This window comes from Artemia sp. Qi Xiang Cuo, chromosome 17 (genome assembly GCF_049724085.1).
Source record: "Artemia sp. Qi Xiang Cuo chromosome 17, ASM4972408v1, whole genome shotgun sequence".
In the NCBI taxonomy this organism is placed as follows: domain Eukaryota; kingdom Metazoa; phylum Arthropoda; class Branchiopoda; order Anostraca; family Artemiidae; genus Artemia; species Artemia sp. Qi Xiang Cuo.
Window position 1 is genome coordinate 36,492,586 of NC_142810.1, and position 23,944 is coordinate 36,516,529.

Below are 23,944 nucleotides of genomic sequence, written 5' to 3' on the forward strand. Positions count from 1 at the left end.
CCAAGGAATCTTAATAAAAATCACAACATCTAATTCAGTGCATCCTTAGAACCCTGTTGTAGAAGTTTCAAGCTATTATTTGCAAAAATGTGGAATTTTGTATTTTTTTTGCCGGAAGAAACACGCGGATGCGTTTTTCTTTGTTTTGTCCCATCGGGGATTGCATCGAACCAATAGTCCTAGGATATCAGGCAAGGGCTCTCTAGAACAGAAATTAAAATTTCTAGATGTCTTTATACGTGACAAAAAAGATTGAAGGGTAACTAGCCCCCTCCCACCCCCTTCTCTCCTCTGAGGGGTCTGATCAAAATTTTGAGATTGCCATTTTATTCAGCACAATTGAAAATTCCAGTAAATATGCCTTTGAGAATAACTTGACCCCCAGAGCCCCTGGGAAAGGTCTGTAAGTCATGAAATTCACCCATTGTTTACGTATAGTATTTGTTATTGAGAATTAAACAGCCATTTTTTGGGTGTGGGGAGGTGAATTTTCTGCAGGGGGATTTTCCAGGGGAAGAATTGTCCGTAAGAGGGAAGCTTCCGGGCGGCGAACTTTCCAGGGAAAATTTGACGCTGGTGGAATGTGCCAGAATTCCTATACGAAATTCTTTTTATTTGTCTTACTTTCTCTTACTCAATTTTATAAGTGGAGGGAAATTATCTCCCCTCCACGTTAAGGGGAATTGTCTGGGGAAAAATTTTAACGGCTTGGAATTATATAGAGTATCTTTCCATGGGGGGGGGGGGGTCCACGGGAGAAATTCTCCCCTGGGGGAGTTTTCGGCAGGATAAATAATTCAGAAGAATTTTTTCGCGGGAGCAACTTTCTAATTGGGGGAGGGGGTGTTTGCGGGAAAAATTTTTCACCCGGAATCGTCTGGAAGAAATTTTCCAGGGTTAATTTTCAGCTAGAATGGATTTTTTCAAATCCATTCTGGAAATTTTGTGTTGGAAATTTTCCTGGGGGGGGGGAGGGGTACTTTATGTGGGAAGAACTTTTCATTAGGGGATTTTTCATAGGGGAAGAAACTTTCTATGGAGGGGGAGCCAGATTTCCTGGCATTACTTAAAAATAATCAGAAATTGAATTAAGAAAAAACAAAAGTTTTTCCAACTGAAAGTAAAGAACAACACTAAAACTCAAAACGAACATAGATTATTACGTATATGATGGGGGTTTCCCCCTCCTCAATTCCTCGCTCTTTACTCTAAAGTTTGACTTTTCTTCCAATTATTTAAGAACGACACCTGAAACACAAGGGCCGTTTAGTTAGAATAATTAGATTTTTTAAAATTTCTAAAAGCTTTAGCGTAAAGAGTGAGGTATTGAGGAGGGGGCAACCTCCTCATATAAGTAATAATTTCTGTTCGTTGTAAGCTTTAATGTTGCTCTTTACTTTCAGTCCAAAAACTTGTCTTTTTTAAAATTCAATCACTTAATAAAATTTCGGATCTTTTTGGTTGGAAACTGTTGTTTAGAACCATAGAATGATAGAAAACGGTTTTTTTCTCTGGTGCAATCCCTTTTGCTACTTAAAAACCTTGGTATAACTTTGAGTTTCAGTTTGAATGACCCCTCCTTATTTTCTAGGACCACTGGTTCAGTATGATCATCTCTGTTAAAAAAAAGCAAATAAACTTGTATCCATCTCATCCCCGTTCAACTCTACTATCGTTCAACTCAACCACCCTCTTATTCAACCCCGCTTCAACTTAACTCCTCACTTCATTACATCCACCTTCAAATCAGCCCCAATCCAATTCAACCCCTGTAACAGGTTAAGTTAGTTTAAATTGGGTTGAGTTGAACGGAGGATGAGTATGACGGATTGAGTTACATGGGGGCTGAGTCATATGGGGTTTAGTTTAGTGGGGGCTGAGGTGCACGGGGTTAAGTTGAATTGGGGTTGGGTTGCATTAGGGTTGAGGCACACGGAAGGCTGAGTTGAACGGCGTTGAGTTGAACGGAGATAGAGTTAAACGAGGGCTGATCTAATGGGTTGAGTTGAACGGAGCTGAGCTACACGCACGCCGTTCTTTTGGTCTATGTATTGCTAACAAAACTCCATTTCTTGGATTTTCCTTTACTATGAACACAAGTTCCTCCTTGCCAGCTGTTCCATATAGTTCGTTACCATTAAATGTTTGACAATTCAAAAATAAAGTGAAAGATCTTACCAGAAAATCAAAGGATTTTTGTTGAATATGGTTGTTAAAGAATATAGAGACATGTTCAATATCCTTGATGCGTCATTGTGTTTTATAGATTCAAATACACGAATATGATAACAAGCCAGGGTCGTATCCAGGATTTATTTTTCAGGGGGGGGGGGCAATTAAAAAACGCATCAAAAACTTGTTTATATTCATTTTTGTTACGTTTTTACGAGTCGGACAAAATTTTTTTTTTGGGGGGGGGGGGGGTCCAAAGCTCTTAACCCCCTTCTATTTACGGCCTTGTTACTAGCCTATGATAAACTTTTATCCTGGGCAAATGGTATTTGCGATAAAAACTTCTATGAAAATCGTCTATAGACTAGATACGGCATTTTAACAGTCAATAAAATGCACTCCGTTCATACTAATCATGAAAAGTTTCTTGTTACTTTGTTTAATTATTTACTTACTTTTAGCATTTGTCTAAGCAAGCGAATGATACACGGGAACTCTTAGAGACTCGCCTAAGAACGTGTGAACAGCTTGAGTTGACATCAGCTGAGTTAGAACGAACGAATCAAAAACTTAGGAAGGAGCTCCGAGAGGAAAAGCAGCGGTCAAGAAGGTAAGCAGGGTATTATACACCTTACCCCCCCCCCAAGGGGGGGGGGTTTAGGGTGGTTTGAACTGCCCCCCAGAAATGTTTGTCTGACTCGTAAAAACGTAACGAAAATGACTATAAGCAATTTTTATGCGTTTTTTTGCAAAATCCCCCTCCCCCTCTAAAAAAAAACCTGGATACCACTCTGGTCCTCTCCCCTGGAATAAATTCCAGCTTGCATTCCTTGTCTTGCCCCTTGTCAAGCAAGTTAGCTCTTATCAGGTTATCTAAAAACTTTTTTTTTTTAATATCTGAGTTTCGTTTTGTTTTTCTCGTCATCCCCAGTTGTTTTATCATTTACTTTCGGTGCAAAATTGAATAAAAAGTGAAGTTTGGATGTTCTAAGTTTGGTGAATAGGTCTGAAGGTGCAGTCTAGACAAGAATCCAGGGGGACTCGGTACCATACCCATACCCACATGCTCCGTTTTGTTCTTCTGGTTATTTTCCCATTTCTGTCCATTATGTCATTGACAAAAATGTGATGTCCGGATGTTCTAGGTGTAGCAGAAGGTTTGCCAATGAATTCAAGGGAAGTTATCGACAAATCAGCGGCTTAAAATTTTACTGATGAACAGTTTATTTACATTGTGACCTGAGGTTAACGAAAGTTCTTTGCCCAGAATTAGCAAGAAGATTTAACTTTTGTCATAAAAAAATACGCTTTGGAATTACCGGGACTAATTTCGTATGGTTTGTTATTTCTCAGAGATCAATTCAAAATCAAATTACATAGAAACCCTCTTAGGGGAAAAATCAAATGGGAGGAAAATATATCACTAGAATTAGTGATAAATCCCTAAGGTTGGTAAGCGTGAATATATACAAATTGAACCAAGTAAATTTGTATTGAATTGTAGAATAGTGTTTTATGTGTATATTCAAAACACAAAAGCCGCGTGGATAATGGTATACAAAAGAATAAATGACAACTGTGATCTACTAAAACCTTTGAAACGGAAATTTCTATGCATGAATAAAATCACAATGGTCGAACTCCTTCCTATGACGGCTTGCTTTTCATTAGTGAACTGCAAAACAAATTAACTTCCCTTACGAAAATTATTCAAGAAAAAAAAAGTTTAACTTGTAATTAGCTTTTTCCGCATCAAAACAGGATGTACAATTCCTGATTACAAATGAACTATTTTGGAAATCATCATTAAAACTAAGTGAAAACCATTATTTATTTGCTATTAATTTTTTGCCCGAAATAATCTTTTCCTCTTTGAAATTTACCTTGAGTTTGGTCTTCGGTGCGTTAAAAACAAAGCTGACCATTATGTCATTTGTATCGTTGTGGTCTGGTGGTTGTTTGAGAATCAACTCTGTTGGTGTGAAACTGGCTTGGTTGGAAGCATTCCTTTAAAGGATCTATAAGCCGCTGACTAAAGAAAGAAAAACAAAAGCTAAATAGCTTTTGTAGGCAACATATGCACTGCTAGAAACGGGTGGGGGGCTGGCCTCCCCGGAAAATAAGAGGGCACTTAAGAAATGGATCAAAAGAGGAAAATGAGAGATAACCACATTTAAATCCTGGTTAAGACAAAGTTCCGACACTACTTGCCCCCCTCTTTTTTTGGAACTGGCTTGGTTGGAAACATTTCTTTTAATGCTCTGTCAACTGATTAGAAAAGGAAAGAGAGAAAAGTACCACCTTTAAACCACCTTTGTATGTAGCAAATTTGCAATCAGGGAGGGGGCTATCCTCACAAAAATGGATTTGAAGAGGAAAATGAAAAATGTCCCAATTTCGATCATGGTAAAAACAAACTCTAAGCAGATATCTATATCTCTGTGTACTTGTCCCTCCCCCTTTAAGAACTGGCTGGTTGGAAATTTAATTTTAGTATCGTACCTATCACTAACGAATAATTCGTATTCGTTTAATCAAATAGCTTTCGTAGCAAACAAAACTGAACGCTAAATTATGCTGTTTTTACAGTCATTGAAAAAAATCACTTATTTAATACACTAACAAAATATGGTACGAAGGAATTTGCAAATCTGTTTGTTCGGTACTTGGCCGGTTGTAGTCTGTTCTGATGCCTGGTGAGTTTGGGGGTCGGTGCGGTTGGAGGAAGAATTGAGCGATGTTTCTCGTTTGATATGAGTGATTTCCCGAATCTCATTTTCAAATCGTGTCTTCGGGCGAGCAAAGTGGACAAGCTCATAACCACAAGGGCATGCTCGTAACTCTCATACCTGGGTCCAAGAACTATTTTAGTAGCATGTTTTTGCACGTCTTCTAGTTCCTCTGACATGTAGGCAGTGTTTTGTGCTTGGGGACCCCAGACAGGACAACACTATTCAAGGATTGGCCTGATGTATGTCGTGTAAGCCAGTAAGAGCTGAAGACCTGAGAAACCCAGCCTTCACAGACTCGTTAAACTTTTGATTGAGTAGTGGCCTTTGCGTACGATATTGTCTACGTGCAGTTTAAGGGGGCAATCGCTTGTAAAAGTAACACCTAGTATTGTCGCGGACGAAACAGTTGGAAAGGGAATAACTGGAATTGTAATATCTCGTTTGAGCGGGTTGAAGCGTAGAACTTTCGATTTCTGCTCGTTCAGTTGCAGGCTTTTAGATTTACACTGGTTAGCGAAGTCCGAAAAAAGTGTTGGTTCGAACTGCTGTTTTGCTACTGCGTTTTCTACTATTCATTCTAGAAGCGAAGACAAGTCGTCAACGACCTTGAATCGATCCTCAAAATTCTGCAAGGATTTTATTGATGACTGCAAGAAATAAAAGGGCAGCTAGTTTCGTTCCTTGGGGACAGCCACAAGTAAGTTTGGTCCACTCAGAGTGGATATCATCGCCAAATAATGGATATACCAATTGCTGTTGCCCTTGCAGAAAATCTCTCGCTAATAGCAGCAAGTTTTTTCCAGCTCCCATCTCTTTTATTTTTGTCAGTGCAATGAGGTGCTCTATAAGGTCGAATGCTTTCCTGTAGTCTGCCAAAAGTAAATCGATAACACTGTTTGGACTGTCCAGCCACTCAACTATTAAAAAGTACATCCGCACTAAGTATATTGCCGTGCTACTGCCATATTGGCAGTAGCACGGCAGTATACATCCATATTGGAAAGTGTCTATTGAGGGTGCAATCTGCTGTAATAGGGCACGGTGGATAAAACCTTCGGCCACTTTAGCCAATTTGGGAGTTATGGATATAGGTCTCAGCTGGTCGCAGGACTGGGGTGCCTTCACTTTTGGAATGACCCACATAGGGAGCTTTCCACAATTTTGGGAACGATTGTTCTGAGAAGCACTGATTTAGGATTGATGCCATGTGTTTGGCTAGAAAAGGTGAGTACTCTTTCAGTAGCTTCACAGGGAGTTCACCTGGGTATGTGGCACAGTTGTTACATAGTCGTTTGATTTCACAGAATACTGATGTTTCAGACACTTCCACAATATCATCGGCACTTCAACTGTTGATGATATTGCTAATCTGTTCGTCACTTATGGTGAGGTAAGAAGTGCAAATTTGTGTAAAAAACTCATTAACATTCAAGGCTCTGATTAAACCCCCTTCTATGTTGCTGATTTGTACTTCAGTCCCCTTCGGTTTCCCAGTAAGCCTTTTTACTGCGTCGTGCCACTTGTGGGAATCTGACTTGAGGAGTGGAGCTATTTTCTCCCGTATATACCTTTTCCTAGATATGCGGAGGGCTGAAACGACTTTGTTTCTCAACTCGTTCCCCTCCGTTACTTCTCCTACGACATGGAGATTGCATCGTTTTTTTATCATTATTGTAAGCTCTGAGTTTGGCCCCGGCTTTTTTGATTTACAAACAAAGCAAATGTTGACAGGAATCATTTCACTGTGTTTTTGTTGCATAGTCAAATATTGCGCCTTAACCTTTTCATTAATGCCAGTAATAGCACAGATTGCTGCAAAATCGAAGTTCGCAATCCATCTGCCAAACGCTTGGACGGAGCTTTTACTCAGTGGTCTGTACAGTATTCTAGTCTTTTTTGGTTTAGGTATACGGTTTTTGTTCTTCGACTTCCAGCATAAAATGTTGTGATCAGATTTTTCAAGTGGTCCTAAGGAAAATGGTAGTTCATAGTGCGCTTCGAGATTTGTAGCTTTGTATTTCCATGAATTTTTTCACTTGCTAGTTTTTTTTCAATTTTTTTTCCTTACTACCAAAGGGGAATGAAAGGGCGAGTAATTAAGAGGGGAGTTTTACAACACCAATTTAAGGGTTTTCGATCATGGAGATTTCAGTGGTAGACCTTTTATGGTTTCAAGCCTCTATACTTCAGAAATCGCATTTTGGTGCCTGAAATCGTATTGTGGTTCCACAAGGTATTTTATGATGGTGCTGCCATGACGAAAATATAAAAAGTGCGTAAACTTAAATATTAGCTTTCAAATGACTTTAAACAGCTCTCTACGATGTTCTAGTTCCACATTAGTAGACTATTGGAGAAATAAAAACGAAAAAAGGGACTTATCTGCGTTTCCAGCTCTTTTCGAATTTTTTTATGAACTTGTTTCCGCATTAATTTTTTACTATTAAGACCAATTGAAATAATAGTCATCATTACTGAATCAGCATTAACGGCAAGTTTACCTTTAAACAAGGGCTCAGTTATTTAGGGGTTGAGTTGCAAGAGAGTTCAGTTGAGTAGGGTTGAGTTGCACGGGGGTTCACTTGCACGAGAGTTTAGTAACATGAAAATTCAGTTAAACGGGGGATGGGTACACGAAGGTTCAGTTGCATGGGGCTCATCAAACGAAGGATTGTTTGCACGGGGGTCGAGTTACATGAAGGCTCAGTTGAATGGAGTTGAGTTACACGGGGGTTCAGTTGCGCGAGGGTTCACTTGTAGGAGTGTTCAGCTATACGAGGGTTGAGTCGCACGGGGGCTGAGTTACAAAGGAGTTCAGTTACACTTTGGATCAGATTCCCGAGGGTTCACTCTCGTGGGCTTCGTTTCAAGAGGTGCAATTGCAATGCAATTTCAATTGCATTGAAATTGCATTGCAATTCAATGATAATTGCAATGATAATTATTTTCAACTGAAGATAATTGCAATTATCTTCAGTTGAAAAGACTTGTTTCTCTGACCGTTTTCCAAATCATGCCAGGAAATAACCCTGTGGAAGATTTCCTATGGAAAATCCCCCCTCTGAAAATTTCCTCCCTAAAATAGATCTTCTCCTTGGAAAATTCCCTACCCCCACACAGAAAATTCTTCCAGAAAATCTGTCGTATATCAGAGGCAACGCTATAGCGTTGCCTATAGTAAAGGCCATACGGCTCCAATGTTTTATATTATTATTCTTATTATTATTATTGTTATTTTTCCCAGAGGCACTTCATATGGAAGGGGTCGTCGTAGAAACTTCAAAGGGGGCTCATTCGAATGGAAATCGAGAGTTTATTTTTTTACTTTAGAGCAGGGCACTTCGTATCGAAGAAGTTGTCGTATAAACTTTGAAAAGGGCTCATTCAATTGGAAATTGGAGTGGCTTGTGCCCTTTTTAATAGTCGAAAGTGATTGGATGGCAACTAACACCCCTTCCACGCCCACCATTTCCCGAAACACATCCAATCAAAATTTTGAGATAGCCATTTTGTTCAGCGTAGTTGATTCCCTCATAGAAATTATGGTTTTGAGGAGGACACTCCTCCACAGCCTTCAGGGCAAGGGTTGTAAGTTAAGCCCTGGGGGCATATAAGGTTTTTATAGGTGTTGTCGTAGAAGCTTCAAAAAAGGCTCATTCGATTGGATATTCAAAGAGCTAGTGCTCTTTTTAATAGTCGAAAGTGATTGGAGTGACTGAAAGTGATTGATTGGAGTGATTTCACGCCCACCTTTCCCCAAAACACATCCAATCAAAATTTTGATATAGCCATTTTATTCAACGTAGTTTTAAATTCGTGAAATTTGGTTTATGAAGATGACAACCCCCCCCCCCCCCCACCGCCCTCAGGGCAAGGGTTTTAAGTTATGTCCAGGGGGCATAAAAGGTTTTGTATAGGCAGCGTTGTCGTAAAAAACTTCAGAAAGGGTTCATTTGATTGGAAATTTCAATGGCTAGTTCCTTTTTTAATAGTCAAAAGTGATTCTAAGGCAACTGACACCCCTTCCACGCCCACCATTTCCCCAAACACACCCAATCAAAATTTTGATATAGCCATTTTATTCAACGTAGTTGAAACTTCTGGAAATCATATTTTTGAGTAGGACGCTCCCTCCCCCACAGTCGGCAGGGGCAAGGGTTATAAGTTATGCCCTGGGGGCATATATGGTTCTTATGGAAGGAATAACCATATAAACTTCAGAGAAGGCTCATTTGATTGGAAATTGAAAGTTCTAGTTCACTTTTTAAGCGTCAAAAGATATTGGAGGGTAGCCAGCTTCCACCCAAAAAACTCTTTTTCCCAAATGCATCCAATAAAAATTTTAATATAGCTATTTTGTTAAAAATAGTTCAAAGATCATATAACAAAAATTTCGGTGTCAACACAACCCCCCAGGGCCCAGGGGTAGGCGTTGTAAGTTATGCCCTGGGGGCATATATGGGTCTTATGGAAGGGATACTCGTATAAACTTCAGAAAGGGCTTATTTGATAGGAAATTAAAAGTTCTAGTTCACTTTTTAAGAGTCGAAAGAGATTAGGGGGCATATAGCCCCCCTCCACGCCCTTGTATCTTCAAATTCATCTAATAATAACTTTGATATGTCTTTTTTTTAAATTAGTTCAAAGACCATATAAAAAAAACTCCGGGGTCGAAACAGCCACCTAGGGCCCGATGGCAGGCGTTGTAAGTTATACCCTGGGGGAATATATGGTTCTTATTGAAGGGATGCTCATAAAAACTCCATAAACGGCTCATTTTATTGGAAATCTAAAGTTCTGGTTCAGTTTTTTAGTGTCAAAAGAAATTAGAGGGTAGCTAACCCCCCCATGCCCCTTTTCCCCAAATGCATCCAATAAAAATTTTGAGATAGCCATTAAGTTAAAAATTGCTCAAAAGTCAGATAACAAAAGCCCAGGTGTCGTCAAAACCCCCTAGGGCTCGGGGGCAGGCGTTGTAAGTTGTGCTCTGGGGCATATATGGTTCGTATGAAAAGGATGCTCGTATAAACTTCAGAGAGGGCTCATTTGATTGGAAATTGAAAGTTTGAGCTCACTTTTTAATAGTCAAAAGAGATCCGAGTGCAGCTAGCTCCCCCCCCCCTCCACGCCTTCTTTTTCCAAACCAATATGATGAAAACTTTGAGATGGACATTTAGTTAAAAATAGTTCAAAGGTCGGATGAGAAAAACTACGGTGTCAATACAACCCCCAAGGGCCTAGGGGAACGCGTTCTAATTTATGCCCTCAAGACATATATGATTTTTATGACACGGATGCTCTCATAAACTTCATAGAAGGCTCATTTGATTTAAAATTGAAAGTTCTAGTTCACTTTTTAAGAGTCAAGAGAGTTAAGGGTAACCAGCCCCTCCCCTCCCTCCCACGCTCTTTTTTCCCCAAACCCATCCGCTACAAATTTTGAGATAGCCAGTTTTTGGGAAATTTTTAAAAAATTAGATAACAAAAACTCCCCAAGGGCCCGGGGGAGAGGCGTTGGAAGTGTTGTCCTGGGGACGTATATGGTTCTTATGAAAGGGATGCTCATATAAACTTCAGAGGGGGCTCATTTGATTGGAAATTGAAAGTTCTAGTTCAATTTTTAAGAGTCAAAAGATATTCGAGGGCAAATAGCCCCCCCCCACACACACACACTTTTTTCCCCAAGCCCATCCGATAAAAATTTTATAATAGCCATTAGCACAAAAACTCCCCCCAGGGCCCGGGGGTAGGCGTTGTAAGTGTTGTCCTGGGGGCGTATATGGTTCTTATGGAAGGGACGCTCGTATAAACTTCGGAGAGGGCTCATTTAATAGTAAACTGAAAGTTCTTGTTCACTTTTTAAGAGTCAAAAGAGATCGGAGGGAAACTAGCCCCCACCCCCCTCCACGCCCTAAATGCATCAGATAAAAATTTGGAGATAGACATTTTTTTAAAAATACTTCAAAGTTGTGATAACAAAAAACTCCGGTGTCGACACAGCCCCCCAGGGCCCGAGGTTAGGTGTTGTAAGTTATGCCCTGGGGGGCATATATGGTTGTTATGGAAGGGATGCTCGTATAAAATTCCTAGAGTGCTCATTTGATTGGAAATTGAAAGTTGTAATTCACTTTTGAAGAGTCAAAAGTGATTGGAGGGCAGCTAGCCTCCCCCCACATTCCAATTATTTTTTGTCCCAGGGGCACTTCATATACAAGGGGTCGTCGTATAAACTTCAAAGGGCGCTCATTCGATTGGAAATCGAGAGGTCTAGTGCTCTTTTTAAGAATCAAAAGTGATCGGAGGATAACTAGGCCCCCAAGCCCTTTTCTCCAAATACATCTGATAAAAAATTTGAGGTAGCCATTTTGTTAAAAATAGTTCAAAGATCATATAACAAGAACTCCTTTGCGTATGGCGATTTCGTTAAAAATAGTACAAAGGCCAGATACGAACAACTCCTGTTTCGACACCCCCCCAGGGTCCGGGGCAGGCGTTGTAAGTATTGCTCTGGGGGCATATATGGTTCTTATGGATCGTATGCTCGTATAAACTTTGGAGGGCTCATATGGTTGGAACTTTAAAGTTCGCGTTCACTTTTTAAGAGTCAAAAGAGATCGGAGGGCCCCTAGCCCCCCTCTCCACGCCCTATTTTTCTCAAACCCATCCGATGAGAACTTTGAGAGAGCAATTTTTCAAAATAGTTCAAAGGTAAGATAACGAAAACCCTGGTGTCGACATATCCCCCCAGGGCCTGGGGCAGGCATTGTAAGCTATGTTCTGGGGCCGTATGTGGTTTTTATGAAAGGGATGCTCAAACTTCAGAGAGGGTTCGTTTGAATGGAAATTGAAAGTTGTAGTTCATTTTCTCAGAGTAAAAAAAGATCGGAGGGTAACTAGCCCCTCCCGCCCTCCACGCCCCTGGGTTTATCGGATGGATAAACCCATCCGATAAAAATTTGAGTTTACCATTTTGTTAAAAATAGTTCAACCATCCGATATTAAAACTCCAGGGTCGACACAACCCCCCAGGGCCCAAGGGGCAGGTGTTGTAAGTTATACTCTGGGGATATATATGGTCCTTATAGAAGAGATACTCGTATAAACTTCAGGGAGGGCTCACTTGATTGAAAATAAAAAGTTCTCGTTCACTTTTAAAGAGTTAAAAGAGACCGAAGTTTAATTAGTCCCCCCATGCCTTTTTTCCCCAAACCCATCCGATAAAAATTTTGAGATAGCAATTTTGTTCATCAGACAATAAAAAGTCCAAGGTTGACACAAGCCCATTTTTTCACTTTGATATTGTTACTTTGGTACCAGTTTTGATACTTTGATGAATATTTGATCTTTTTTTTTAAGTTTGATTTTGAAATAATAAATTTTTAAAAACTTGAAAATTTTTGCAATCAAAACGAACAAAAATTAATTAAAAAAACTTTCCGAAAAATAAGTTTTTCAATGAAAAGTAAAGGCCATTTTAAACTTAAGCTCAGCAGATACAAATACCTTTTAAAATTCAAACTCAAAACTACCAGAAGTTACTATTAAAGAATAAATGAAACCCAAAACGAACAGAAATTAAATAAACAATCATAGCAAAAACATACAACATGTTATGATATTAATGAATAAATGGATCTTAAGGCAAGTAATGTTTTGACTGAATATGAAAATCAAGCTTAAAACGAAAAAAAAATGTTTTCCTATTGAAGTATAAATGAAACTTAAAATGAACAGAAATTAAACGAAAAATCAATGCAAACAAACATAAAATAGATATTAATGTAAATGAATAAATAAATCTTAAAACGAGTGAAACTTAAATTGAATATGCAAAATCAAGCTTGAAACGAACAAAAATCACTACAAACAAGAGTTTGGGAATGACCTCCTTCTCTCACTGTAACAGTCTAAAACCAACTGCGTCATTAGCGCTTTACTGAAAACTATATGCGTCGTCAACAGTCTTGGAAAGTATAAGCAATATCAAATTAAATATTTGATGTATAATGATATTAATTGTTGAAAGATCCATCAGTTCAAGAATTTATTTCACTGTAATTGTATTTTTATTTTAAATGCTGTAAGAACTGGAAAGGAAAATATTTTCAATATAATTCGTTTTCAGTTAAGCGCCAATGACGCAATAGGCTTTTGGTTTTTATTTACAGTTTGGAAAGGAGGTTGTATCCAAACACTTGTTTGTAGTGAAACTAAATTCGTCTTTAACAACTTTAAAAAGAGCTAGTAAATTAAACTGAATATTTGATGTATAATGATATTAATTGCTGAAAGCTCATCAGTTCAAAATGTTGCCATAATTTTAATATTTATTTTCAGAATCAAGTACAAAAGAAAATATTTGTCATAAAATTGGTTTGCAGTAAGGCGCCAATGACGCTGTAGGCTTTAGACTTTTACAGAGAGAGATGGAGGTCATACCCAAACTCTTGTTTGTAGTGATTTTCTTCGTTTCAAGCTTGATTTGCATATTCAATTTAAGTTTCACTTGTTTTAAGATTTATTTATTAATTTACATTAATATCTATTGTGTGTTTGTTTGCATTGATTGTTTATTTAATTTCTGTTCGTTTTAAGTTTGATTTTCACATTCAATCTAAGCATTACTCGCTTTAAGATCTATTTATTCATTTATATCATTACTTGTCATGATTTTTCCCTATGATGGCTTATCTAATATATTTTCGTTTTGGGTTTCATTTGTTCTTTAATTGTAATTTTTGGTTGTTTAAAGTTTTAATTTCCAAAGATATTTTTATATGCAGAGTTTTAGTTTCAAATGGCCTTTACTTTTCATTGAAAAACTCACATATTTTTCGTAAAGTTTTTTTTTCAATTAATTCCCCCTCTCCAAAAAAATGCTATTTCCCATCAGTTTTTGTTGGTCACTTAAAAGGAGCACTAGAACTTTTGATTTCCGTTCGAATGAGCCCTCTCGGTCTTCTAAAACCGTATGATCACCCCTGAAAAAAGAACACAAAAAAACGAATAAAAACGTATCCGTGATCTTTCTTCTGGCGAAAAAATACAAAATTTCTCTTTTTTAGATAGGAGCTTGAAACTCTGTACAGCAGGATTCTCTTATATGCGGAATCTGATGATGTGAGAGCTTTACTTTGACACGGAGAAGCTAAAGAAAGATTATAGCAGGATAAATGACTCGAAGCATTTCTTAGAAAAAGTTCACTACATAGGTGGGCCAATCAAAATTAAAGAAGAAGAAAAGAGCATATTAGACTTTCCGGTTGCCGAATCAGTTAATACAAAGTTGTCTTTAATCAAGTTCAGATATATCTAAGCCTCTATTTACTACTAATATGATTGACTAGTCTACCTATCAAGTACGCTGTCAGAATAATTTTTAAAGGGAATAAGCGGCAAGTAATTAAAGGAGTTTTGTTTTTACCAGGATTGAAATTGGAGTGTTTCTCATTTTCCTCTTCTAATCCATTTTTAAGGGTGCCCCCCCCCCCTTGGTGCTACCTATAAAAGCGGTTTAGATTGATTGACTAGCACACCTATCAAGAGCGCTGAAAGGATAGTTTCTAAAGGAAGTAAGAGGCAAGCACTGCAAGGAGTTTCGTTTTTACCAGGATTGAAATTGGGACCTTGGCACTTACGTGTTATAGCGACCACACTCAAGTTCTTGATCTGAGTGAAACCGGTTTCTCTGTCTACATTCGGAGACAATTAGCTTAGTCTCAGTGAGATAACCTATACTATACAGGTATATTTTAATTAAGTATTTAATATATAGAGTTGGTAAGGTTAGATTATATATTTAATATAATACATACTGGGCGGCCTGCTTTCCATAATTCTCTGTTGTGTTTTCCATAATTGTGTTACTAAAGTATTATATTTTCATCATATTTTGGTATATTTCAATAGGATTAACCTAATTTCACATCTTTGATGTGGTCGATATAACACATAAGTACCGGGACCTTTCTCGTTTTCCTCTTCTAATCCATTTTTGTGAGGGCAGCCCTCCTCCCGCCTGGTGGCACATATACTACCTGTAAAAGTGGCTTAAATCGTGTTTTTCTTTCTTTTTTTTCTGATCAGCTAATAGAGCATTAAAGGAAACGTATCCAACCAGCCAGTTCCTAAAGGGAGAGGGACAAGTACACAGAGACATCTGCTTAGAGTTTGTTTTTACCATGATCGAAATTGGGACATTTTTCCTTTTCCTCTTCTAATCCATTTTTGTGAGGGCAGCCCTCTCTCTGGTGGCAAATTTGTTACACGCAAAAGTGGTTTAAATTGTGTTTTTCTTTCTTTCCTTTTCCAATCAGCTGATAGAGCATTAAAGGAAATATTTCCAACCACCCAGTTCCTAAAGGGAGAGGGACAAGTACACAGAGACATCTGCTTAGAGTTTGTTTTTACCATGATCGAAATTGGAACATTTTTCCTTTTCCTCTTCTAATCCATTTTTGTGAGGGCAGCCCCCTCTTTGGTGGCAAATTTGCTACACACAATAGCGGTTTAAATTGTGTTTTCTTTCTTTCCTTTTCCAATCAGCTGATAGGGCATTAAAGGAAATGTTTCCAACAAGCCAGTTCCTAAAGGGAGAGGGACAAGTACACAGAGACATCTGCTTAGAGTTTGTTTTCACCATGATCGAAATTGGGACATTTTTCCTTTTCCTCTTCTAATCCAATTTTGTGAGGGCAGCCCCCTCTCTGGTGGCAAATTTGCTACACACAAAAGCGGTTTAAATTCTGTTTTTCTTTCTTTACTTTTCCAATCAGTTAATAGAGCTTTAAAGGAAATGTTTCCAACAAGCCAGTTCCTAAAGGGAGAGGAAAAAGTACACAGAGACATCTGCTTAGAGTTTGTTTTTACCATGATCGAAATTGGAACATTTTTCATTTTGCTCTTCTAGTCCATTTCTGTGAGGGCATCCCCCTCCCTGGTGGCACATTTGCTACATACAAAGGCGGTTTAAATTGTGTTTTTCTTTCTCTTTTTTCTAATCAGCTGATAGAGCATTAAAGGAAATGTTTCCGAACACTAAAATTAATTACGAAACAAATTCTTGAGAATTACGAAAGAGTGGTTGATACCCGGATATGTGTTTCATTTTTTCTCCAGCACTGGCTGGTCACTGAAACATTGTGGGGACGCTGAAATGGGTAACCATCCGAGGTTCTTGTAATCAGTGGTTAATTTCCCCCATCCCATAAGCGTGGGTGTCATTTCTTGGATGATCTTATGTGAAATGGCCCAAGAAAAATGTTTTTGCGTAACTTCAAAAGTCAAACTGAAAGAGCTTAGGAAACAGTATTGTCACCACGGTCAGTTCCTAAAGTGCTTCGATTGTCCAAAATTGCATGCTACATAGAGATTTTCGGTGCTACAATAAGAAAGAATTTTGCGCTTGTCGCGGCTCGCTCCGCGACACGAGCATGGTCTGTTTAAGTGTACTTAGATTAATTTTTAGCTCAATTTTTAAATCTTATTTAATGTAAAGGAATAAAAATATAGGTACTTGTCCGTTATTGGAAACACACCGAAAACATGAAGTTAGGTTAATCCTAATGAAAAATAACAAACTTGATGATGAAATAATACATTACAAACAAAATTATCGAAACCTAACCTAACCTCACCCCCACCTCTAATGTGCAAATATATAGCCCAAAATATAAAAGTCCAATGCATTCCAAGTCCAATGTATTGTATCATCCGTCACTTGTTTTTGTAGCTATGAAACCGGTTTTCTGAGATGTAACCTAACCGTAATTCTTGAATGTGTTTCCAATAACCGACAAGTACCAAAATAGATCCTGAGCTAATCAGAGGGCTGAATGGAAAGATGCACGCGGACGCGTATATCCCATATTTAAATGTAAATAGATCATTGTTACGTACAAAAAATGATCTGACATATATTCTGATGGGAGACATATCATATAATTGCATTTTTTATGTCTACATTTTCAATTTGGTCGTATCAGAGAAAAAGTGCTGCATTCAATGTAGCACGTGCTAAAGTGCTACACATGATAGCATTTTCGTGCTACAGGTGGCAATCCTGTTAGGGAACAGGGTATAAAATCAGAGTTTTCACTTGCTCCTTGGCAAATCCTTGCCCGAGCACTAATTGAAAAGCTCATAGTCTGCAATAAAGTCAAAAAATACTTTATCAGGCCATGAATTTTGCAATAGACCCACTCCTGACAGTTTCTTTCAATTTCGAAAAATTTGAGAGTTACCCAAATGGGCAATCAAGGAGGCACACTTGTGCCTCTATAAAGAGGCGACCCACCACAATGTTAAGCGATTTCAGGTCCTAGAGGTCGCAGAGAGACGGCGGTAATTGCATTTTGTAGCCCAAGCTCAAACTAAGAAACTTGCAAAATTTCATCCTCCTCCGACTTTATCTTCATGGGGTAAACTGGGCCGGAAGTTTGGACCCTCCCATCACAGCCCCCCTTTAACGTTGTCCGATTGGGCTGAAATTGCCCTCCTCAACGCCTCGCTCTTTACGCTAAAGTTTTTATTGTTTAAAAAAAGAGTTGTGAGAAAGTCAAACTTTAGCGTAAAGAGCGAGGCGTTGAGGAGGGCACAGCCTCTTTCATATACGGAATAATTTCTGTTCTTTTTAAGTTTTAATGTCGCTCCTTACTTTCAGTTTAAAGAAATTTTTTTATATATTTAAAGGCTGCGAAAGCGGGGGATTTGGGGGATGGTAGCCCCCCCAACTGTGACACCTAATCCCTGTACGTTTTAAGGTTCGACCTTGTAACTCAGCCTCTTTAACTCTTTAGAAAACGTAGTTTTTTTCAAATAATATAAGTTAGAGACCGCAAACGAAAAGAGCAGTAATTTTGAGCTTCTAATCAGCGCTAACTCAAACTTATTCTAAGACCTTGGGTTGGCTTGAGTCAAACAGGACTTGATTTAAATCGGGCTGAGTTACGTAGGGATTGAGTTAAACGGAAGTTCATTTGAATGAGGGTTAAGTTAAATAGGTCTGAATTGCTCATGGGTTCGGTCGAAGGAGGGCTTGGCTAAATAGGACTGGGTTGCACGGAGGCCCAGTTCAACTGGGGGCTCAGTGAAATGGGTTTTAGTTGCCCGATGGTTCAGTTGAACGAGGGATCAGTTAAATGGGGCTCAGTTGCAGGAGGGTTCAGTTACACGAGAATTCAGTTGCACGGAGGTTGAGTTACACGTGGATTCAGTTGAGCGGAGGTTCAGTTGCCACGAGGTTTCAGTTACATGGGTTCAGTTGCACAGGTGTCAGTTAGGCGAGATTCATTTACACGCACACAAAAGTAAGGAGCAACGTTTAAACTTAAAACGGACAGAAATTATTCGCATATGTAGGGAACTGCCCCCTCCTCATCTCTCGTTCTCTACGTTAAAGTTTTACTTTTGTCACAATTCTTTAAGAACGACTCCTGAGACACAAGGGGTGTTGAATTTGAATTAGAAGTATTCTTCTTCCTCATACACGCAATAGTTCCTGTTTGTTTTAATTGTTACTTTTGCTCCTTACTTTCTGTTGAAAAAACTTGTTTTTTTATTTAATTTTTTTTGGAATGCAACTGGACAATATAATGTGCTTTATGTCAAAGTAAAATTGACATAAAATGTAAACAGTACATTATATGATGTTGATCATATTTTTGTTTCTACTCATATGAATTTATACTGTCATCAATTCTTTGCTTAAATGGTATCAATATAGACTCTTATTGAACAAACAAATCTTTGTGCATTTATAAATCCTTCTTTTCGAACCAATATCACAATTGCAAAGCCCTTTAGCACAAGCAGAATTGGTTTTTCTATTAAAATTTTCTTTTTTTCCCAACTAATCAAGAACTAGCCTGAAGGACGATTTTGTGGTATGCCACTCACAGTCTTAGCAAGAAGGTTGTCTGACTAAAACGTACGTTTGCTAGTAGAAAGATCATTCAACTATCCTCCCTCGACATTTCGCCTTTTTATACCTCATAATTTTGCACCATTTTTGGTATGTTAAGGAAAGCGGGAAAGGTAAAGAAAGATTAATTAATATGGTAGTATTTGATTTTTTATATTTGGAATTTCTTAATGGGTCTGGTAATCTGGCGTACAAAAAGTGGGGTAGCCTGGTATCCATGCTACCTGGCAGTTTTCATGGCCTAGTGAAGTTTGTCGGCAGACCTTGTTAGAAAAGGCCAGTGCTTCCACTATCCGCAAATTTGTCGGCAGGTTTTGGAATTTTGTGGGGTTCTGCTACTGGCCGCTTTGGAACTATTTGCATACCTGCTGGTAATTAAGTTTAACTAGCATGTAAATATTAAATAATTTCAACCAAAACTAATTTCTCATTTTCTAAATCCTATACCCAGTGTAAGCACTAATATGCAAAAGGCTTTAATTTTAATAAAAAAAAGCTTCTTTGTCTAGGATTTTTTTTATTTTATTATTTGTGTTCTTGGAATGGAGAGCATGGATGTACAATATCCATTGAATGCATTTCCGTTATTTGGCTACAATCTCTTACGAAACAGAAATGATCAAAACATTGTAAAGACATACGAAGAGAAATTAAGGGGGACGCCAGTCCAAAGCCGTTTTGGCCGATTCGAGCCCTTTTCCTGGTCGGCAGAGAGGCTCAAAGACAAAGGTATCAGATTTCACACAGACTTGAGTAAACAAACTCGAAGAGGGTGACTTCCAGGGGTTCCTTACGCTATCAATATTAGTTACATTTTCCCAGTACATCCAACTTATTCGCACAATTTGTCGAATTTCCAACTCTCAAGCTAACGCTTTCAAATTATACACACCAAATAAATCATTTCAAGAGCTAAAGCTTCACTAAATCAAAGTCCAACTGACCACTTTTGAACAAAAGGAAGCGTTAACCCCCCCAGCATAATTTATGCGCCCACATCCGTTTGATTCCAAGTATTTTAGGCTCTTTGTCGGGTGATAAGCAATTTGAAACGTTGGTATGTAAAGTATTCGAAGGGACTGCAGTCAGCAAGTGTTTTTTTATAAAAATATGCTGCAACCGCTTCAATAGAATATTTTTCGCTGCATTTTTAAGTACCAATTACGACAATATTGACTGCAGCGATCTTGCAGGCAAACCCAAAATAGGTTTTTGAGTTTTTTTGGGATTTAAGGAAAAATAGGTGTCGGCTTTAGCATTTTGCTAAATCAAAATGTTCACCTGATTCTATTCTATTAGAAAAGACTGAGACCGCCTAACTGCCTCAACTATTAATGTCAGTCAAACTCAAAACGCTTACTATGGGAGAGATAGGAAGGTCGCTTCAAGTATGGTCGCCCCTTAAAGATCCTACTGAGTGAAAATAAGAGTAAGTTCCAGATTTGTAAATTATTACTGAACTAGCAGCAGAGTCTGCCGGAAAAAAATACAGGCACAAAAAAATAAGTGTATGTACACTCCCCTCAGGGAATTGGAAACCTACCGACTCTGTACAGCGTATAACTAGAAACTACTGCTTTAGGTATGCGTTGTATAATGTCACTCGATTGTTTTGAGAGCTGGATTAGTGACTGGCTGAAGTATCCGACATAACCAACTGTTGTATGATAGGTAAATTACGGTATGGATGTCCAGATAGTAACTGATTAGGCAACATGCTGATGACTTCAATGAGTCATTAGATGGGGGGATTGGATGCACTTATGATTGATAAGAAGAATAGCATTGGCATACAGTTGAAGACCAAGTTCAATTAAGCCAAGAAGATTAAGATTAATAATTTGGGGAAATAGCTGCTTTAAAGGAAAATCAGTCGGTAAAAGTATATCAAAAATTGCATTTAACTTGGGATTATTCTCCCATATAATACTACTAGTAATGTAGATAGATATTTTCCCCAGACTTAGACAGAAAAGACGCATTTCCAAGGGATCTAAATATGAAACCTCGCCCCCTTTTACATTGACGCGCTGGCCTTTCGCTCTGTAGACTGAGCTACATAAACTCTGTGTCTCACTTACGACGGTGCAACGCAGAGCTTGTGCTACAAAATATAACCCTTCGTAAGAATTGAACCAGGCTGTCCTCTTGTGCTCCGTTAGTGTTAAGACATAAAGGTTCTGCTAGTTGGATTGTTCGCAATAGGCTAGAAGCTCTGGAGGGAAGATTGGCAAACTTAGTGTAAGATCGAATGGGACTGCACTAAAGAGTATGGATAACTTATAAGAGTGGTAAATGGCGTTAGAGGCGATAAAAATACCACCAAAGCCATCTAGATTTTTGTGACACTTGGCGTTTTTTCAAGATTTGTAATCGTTTTTTTTTTGTCAGGAACTGAGATCAGACACTAATTACTATACTGATTTTACCAACTACACAAATTAAATTTATTATTTTTATTATTAAACTAAAAAATGGCAAGTGTCGCCAAATGCTAGAGGGCGCTGAAGATTTTTTTGGTCGATACTAGTGTCAGTTTCTCTCTTGTGAGTTACCCATACTCTTTGGACTTTACCATAAAAACTCCCTGATTCCCACAATAAAAGCTACACAAATAATGCATGGGGGTCAATTCTGTGATATTATCAACAAGTAATTCCGCAAGTAAGATCAACTCAACAATTAACTTGCTTTTTAATTTACAGTTTGCTCTTTGCTGCAGCTTTCGCAAATAATTAATAAGTGCTCGATTTTTTTTTTGATTTTTTTTTCACTGGACAATTGGTAACACCAAATATGTACTTCTGTTCTGTTCATCTACCAACCAAAGCTAGGTCATCTATTGGTTCAGCTAGCTGAATGATTGAATTTCTAATTAAAAGAATAATTTATCATGGAATATTGAAATTAACTTAAATGAAAGTTGCATTGTTAAAGAAATGAAATTGCTCTTTATTTGTCAAAAAAAAAAAAAAATAACAGAAGAAACAGACAATGGAAACATGCAACATTTCCAATATAAAAGCTTTTCACGTAGATGTGAAAGACTTTTATGCAACACAAGTGCAGCTTGATCACAGCGCAAAACGCGTCTTGCTAACGCATAAATGTAATAAATGTGTAAACCAAGAAGTGGGAAGAACGAAGAATCTCAATAGGTTAGGTAGGCTAGAGAAGAATTGTATCCAAGGAAAGCCTTTCCCTGTGACTCACGCACCCCTTTGTTACTAAAGAGAGGATGCTCATACTATGGACCTTTTTTAACTATTGAAGGACTAACTGGAAATTGCTTGCTTGAAAAAAAAAAAAAAAAAAAAAAAATCTGCTGAAAAATTAATTACGATAGGGTGAGGCGTGATCTTAGTTGTTTTCTAAAACAAAAAAAGAACCAACATGGTTTTTAGCAAGAAATGATGTTTTGATACTTGTTAATTATTCAGGATGCTCTCAAGAATTTTAGATCTGAGAAAAAACGGTTTCATAGCCACAAAGACAAGTGATGGGTGACAGAATGCATTGGACTTATATAATTTGGGGTATTTTTAAACCTGGGCAAAGTGTGGCGGGTCTGCATGCAAAATGTGTTAGCTACGATCATTCTGCATATTATGAACTCAAAATTGTTTTCTAACTTCACGCTGTCCAAATACTTTACCCACCCCCTTCCCCCCTAATGTGCAAATATATAGCTCAAATTATATAAGTCCAATGCATTCTGTCACCCGTTACTTGTCTTTGTAGCTCTGAAGCCGGTTTTTTCAGATCTAAAAATATTTAATGTGTTTTGAATAATTAACAAGTACCAATGCTTTTAATATATAAAAAAGCTGAATAGGAAGTTTCGGTGTATTTATGACATTTGGACCATTGTTGGCAGTCGCTTGGTCTAAAGTTGGACCACCTAAAAATAAAAATGCGCCGAAAGCTCCATTATTCTAGTGAAGATGTGCCGAAAGAACGATTTTCCCCCTAAAAAATGCGCCAATTCGAAAATTCAATGCACAACTGCCTCAAAAAAGCGCCAAAATGACGCAAATCTGGTTACTCTGTTTTGGACTTCTCTTTTCCTGTTTGGAAAGCTGGTTTTACCAGCTGAGGTGACGATCAAAGTTTGTTTAAAACCACGTCGTTTCGTGCTCTAAAATTTTTGAACTTTTCTCAGACTTTTGAATTTTCTTGTTTTAGCTCTAGGAATTTATAACAGTTGCGGCTGCGTTACGCAAAAGTGATCTGACATAAGTGATGCTAATGAACTCGGTTGAAACGACCTTCTTTTCCAATCATTCCTCTTTTGTGCTAATCTTGGAAGCAGGAATTTCGCTATTGCGTGCAATTACACATTCGCCATACCTCATCCATGAAAAGGAAGCTCTGCTTACACACCTGAAAGTGATTAACGTGTTTCAAACATACAAGTATATTAAAAATGATTTACTCACACCTTCATTTGAACATTTTCTTATAAGTTTCTGCAGCAATAATAATAATAATGAATGGCTATAATAATCAAGATGCCTTGAAAGAACTAATGAAATTAAGCAGAATATTTAAAATATAATGACATTGATTCGTGAAAACTCAACAATTTAAGATTTTTCTTCACTTTATTTTTTTCAAAATTTTAAATATAATAAAATGTGTACATTAAAATTTGTTTTCAGTAAAGCGCAAATGATGCAATAGGATTCAGAACTTGTATGGTTAGAGGAGAGGGAAAAGGGTAGCAACTAAACTTCTGCTTGAAGTAATTTTTGTTCTTTTTGTGTTTCACTAGAATATTCAATTTAATTCTTAGTGGTTTTAAGATATATTTAATTTCATATATATCAGTATTTGTTATCTTTATGTTTGATATGATCGTTTATTTAAATTTTTGGTGGTTTTGAGTTTGCATTATTATAGGACTCTATTTTTTGCTGCCTTAAGTTTAATATGGCTTTTCACGTTTATTTGAAAAACAAGCCATTGGCCGTTCCTGAAATTTTGTAGATACACCCTTCGGAAAACTAAGATGCACACATTGTCTTTTAATCGAGTGCAAAATCTACCTCACATTCTCTAAAAATTTCAGCTTAATAAACTTAATTCCTCCTGTGATATTTCTCCTATTGCACACATC

The 23,944-nt window shown here is 37.8% G+C and overlaps 1 protein-coding gene across 2 annotated transcripts in view; it reads left to right on the forward strand.

Annotated features, from left to right (window-relative positions):
- Cen (cerebellar degeneration-related protein 2-like) overlaps positions 1 to 23,944 on the forward strand; it is a 189,297-nt gene that overhangs the window by 51,527 nt on the left and 113,826 nt on the right. For both annotated transcript variants that reach the window (XM_089103345.1, XM_089103344.1), the window contains exon 4: positions 2,634 to 2,782. In XM_089103345.1, coding sequence (XP_088959471.1) covers positions 2,634 to 2,782 — 149 coding nt within the window. The remainder of the gene's footprint in view (positions 1 to 2,633; positions 2,783 to 23,944) is intronic.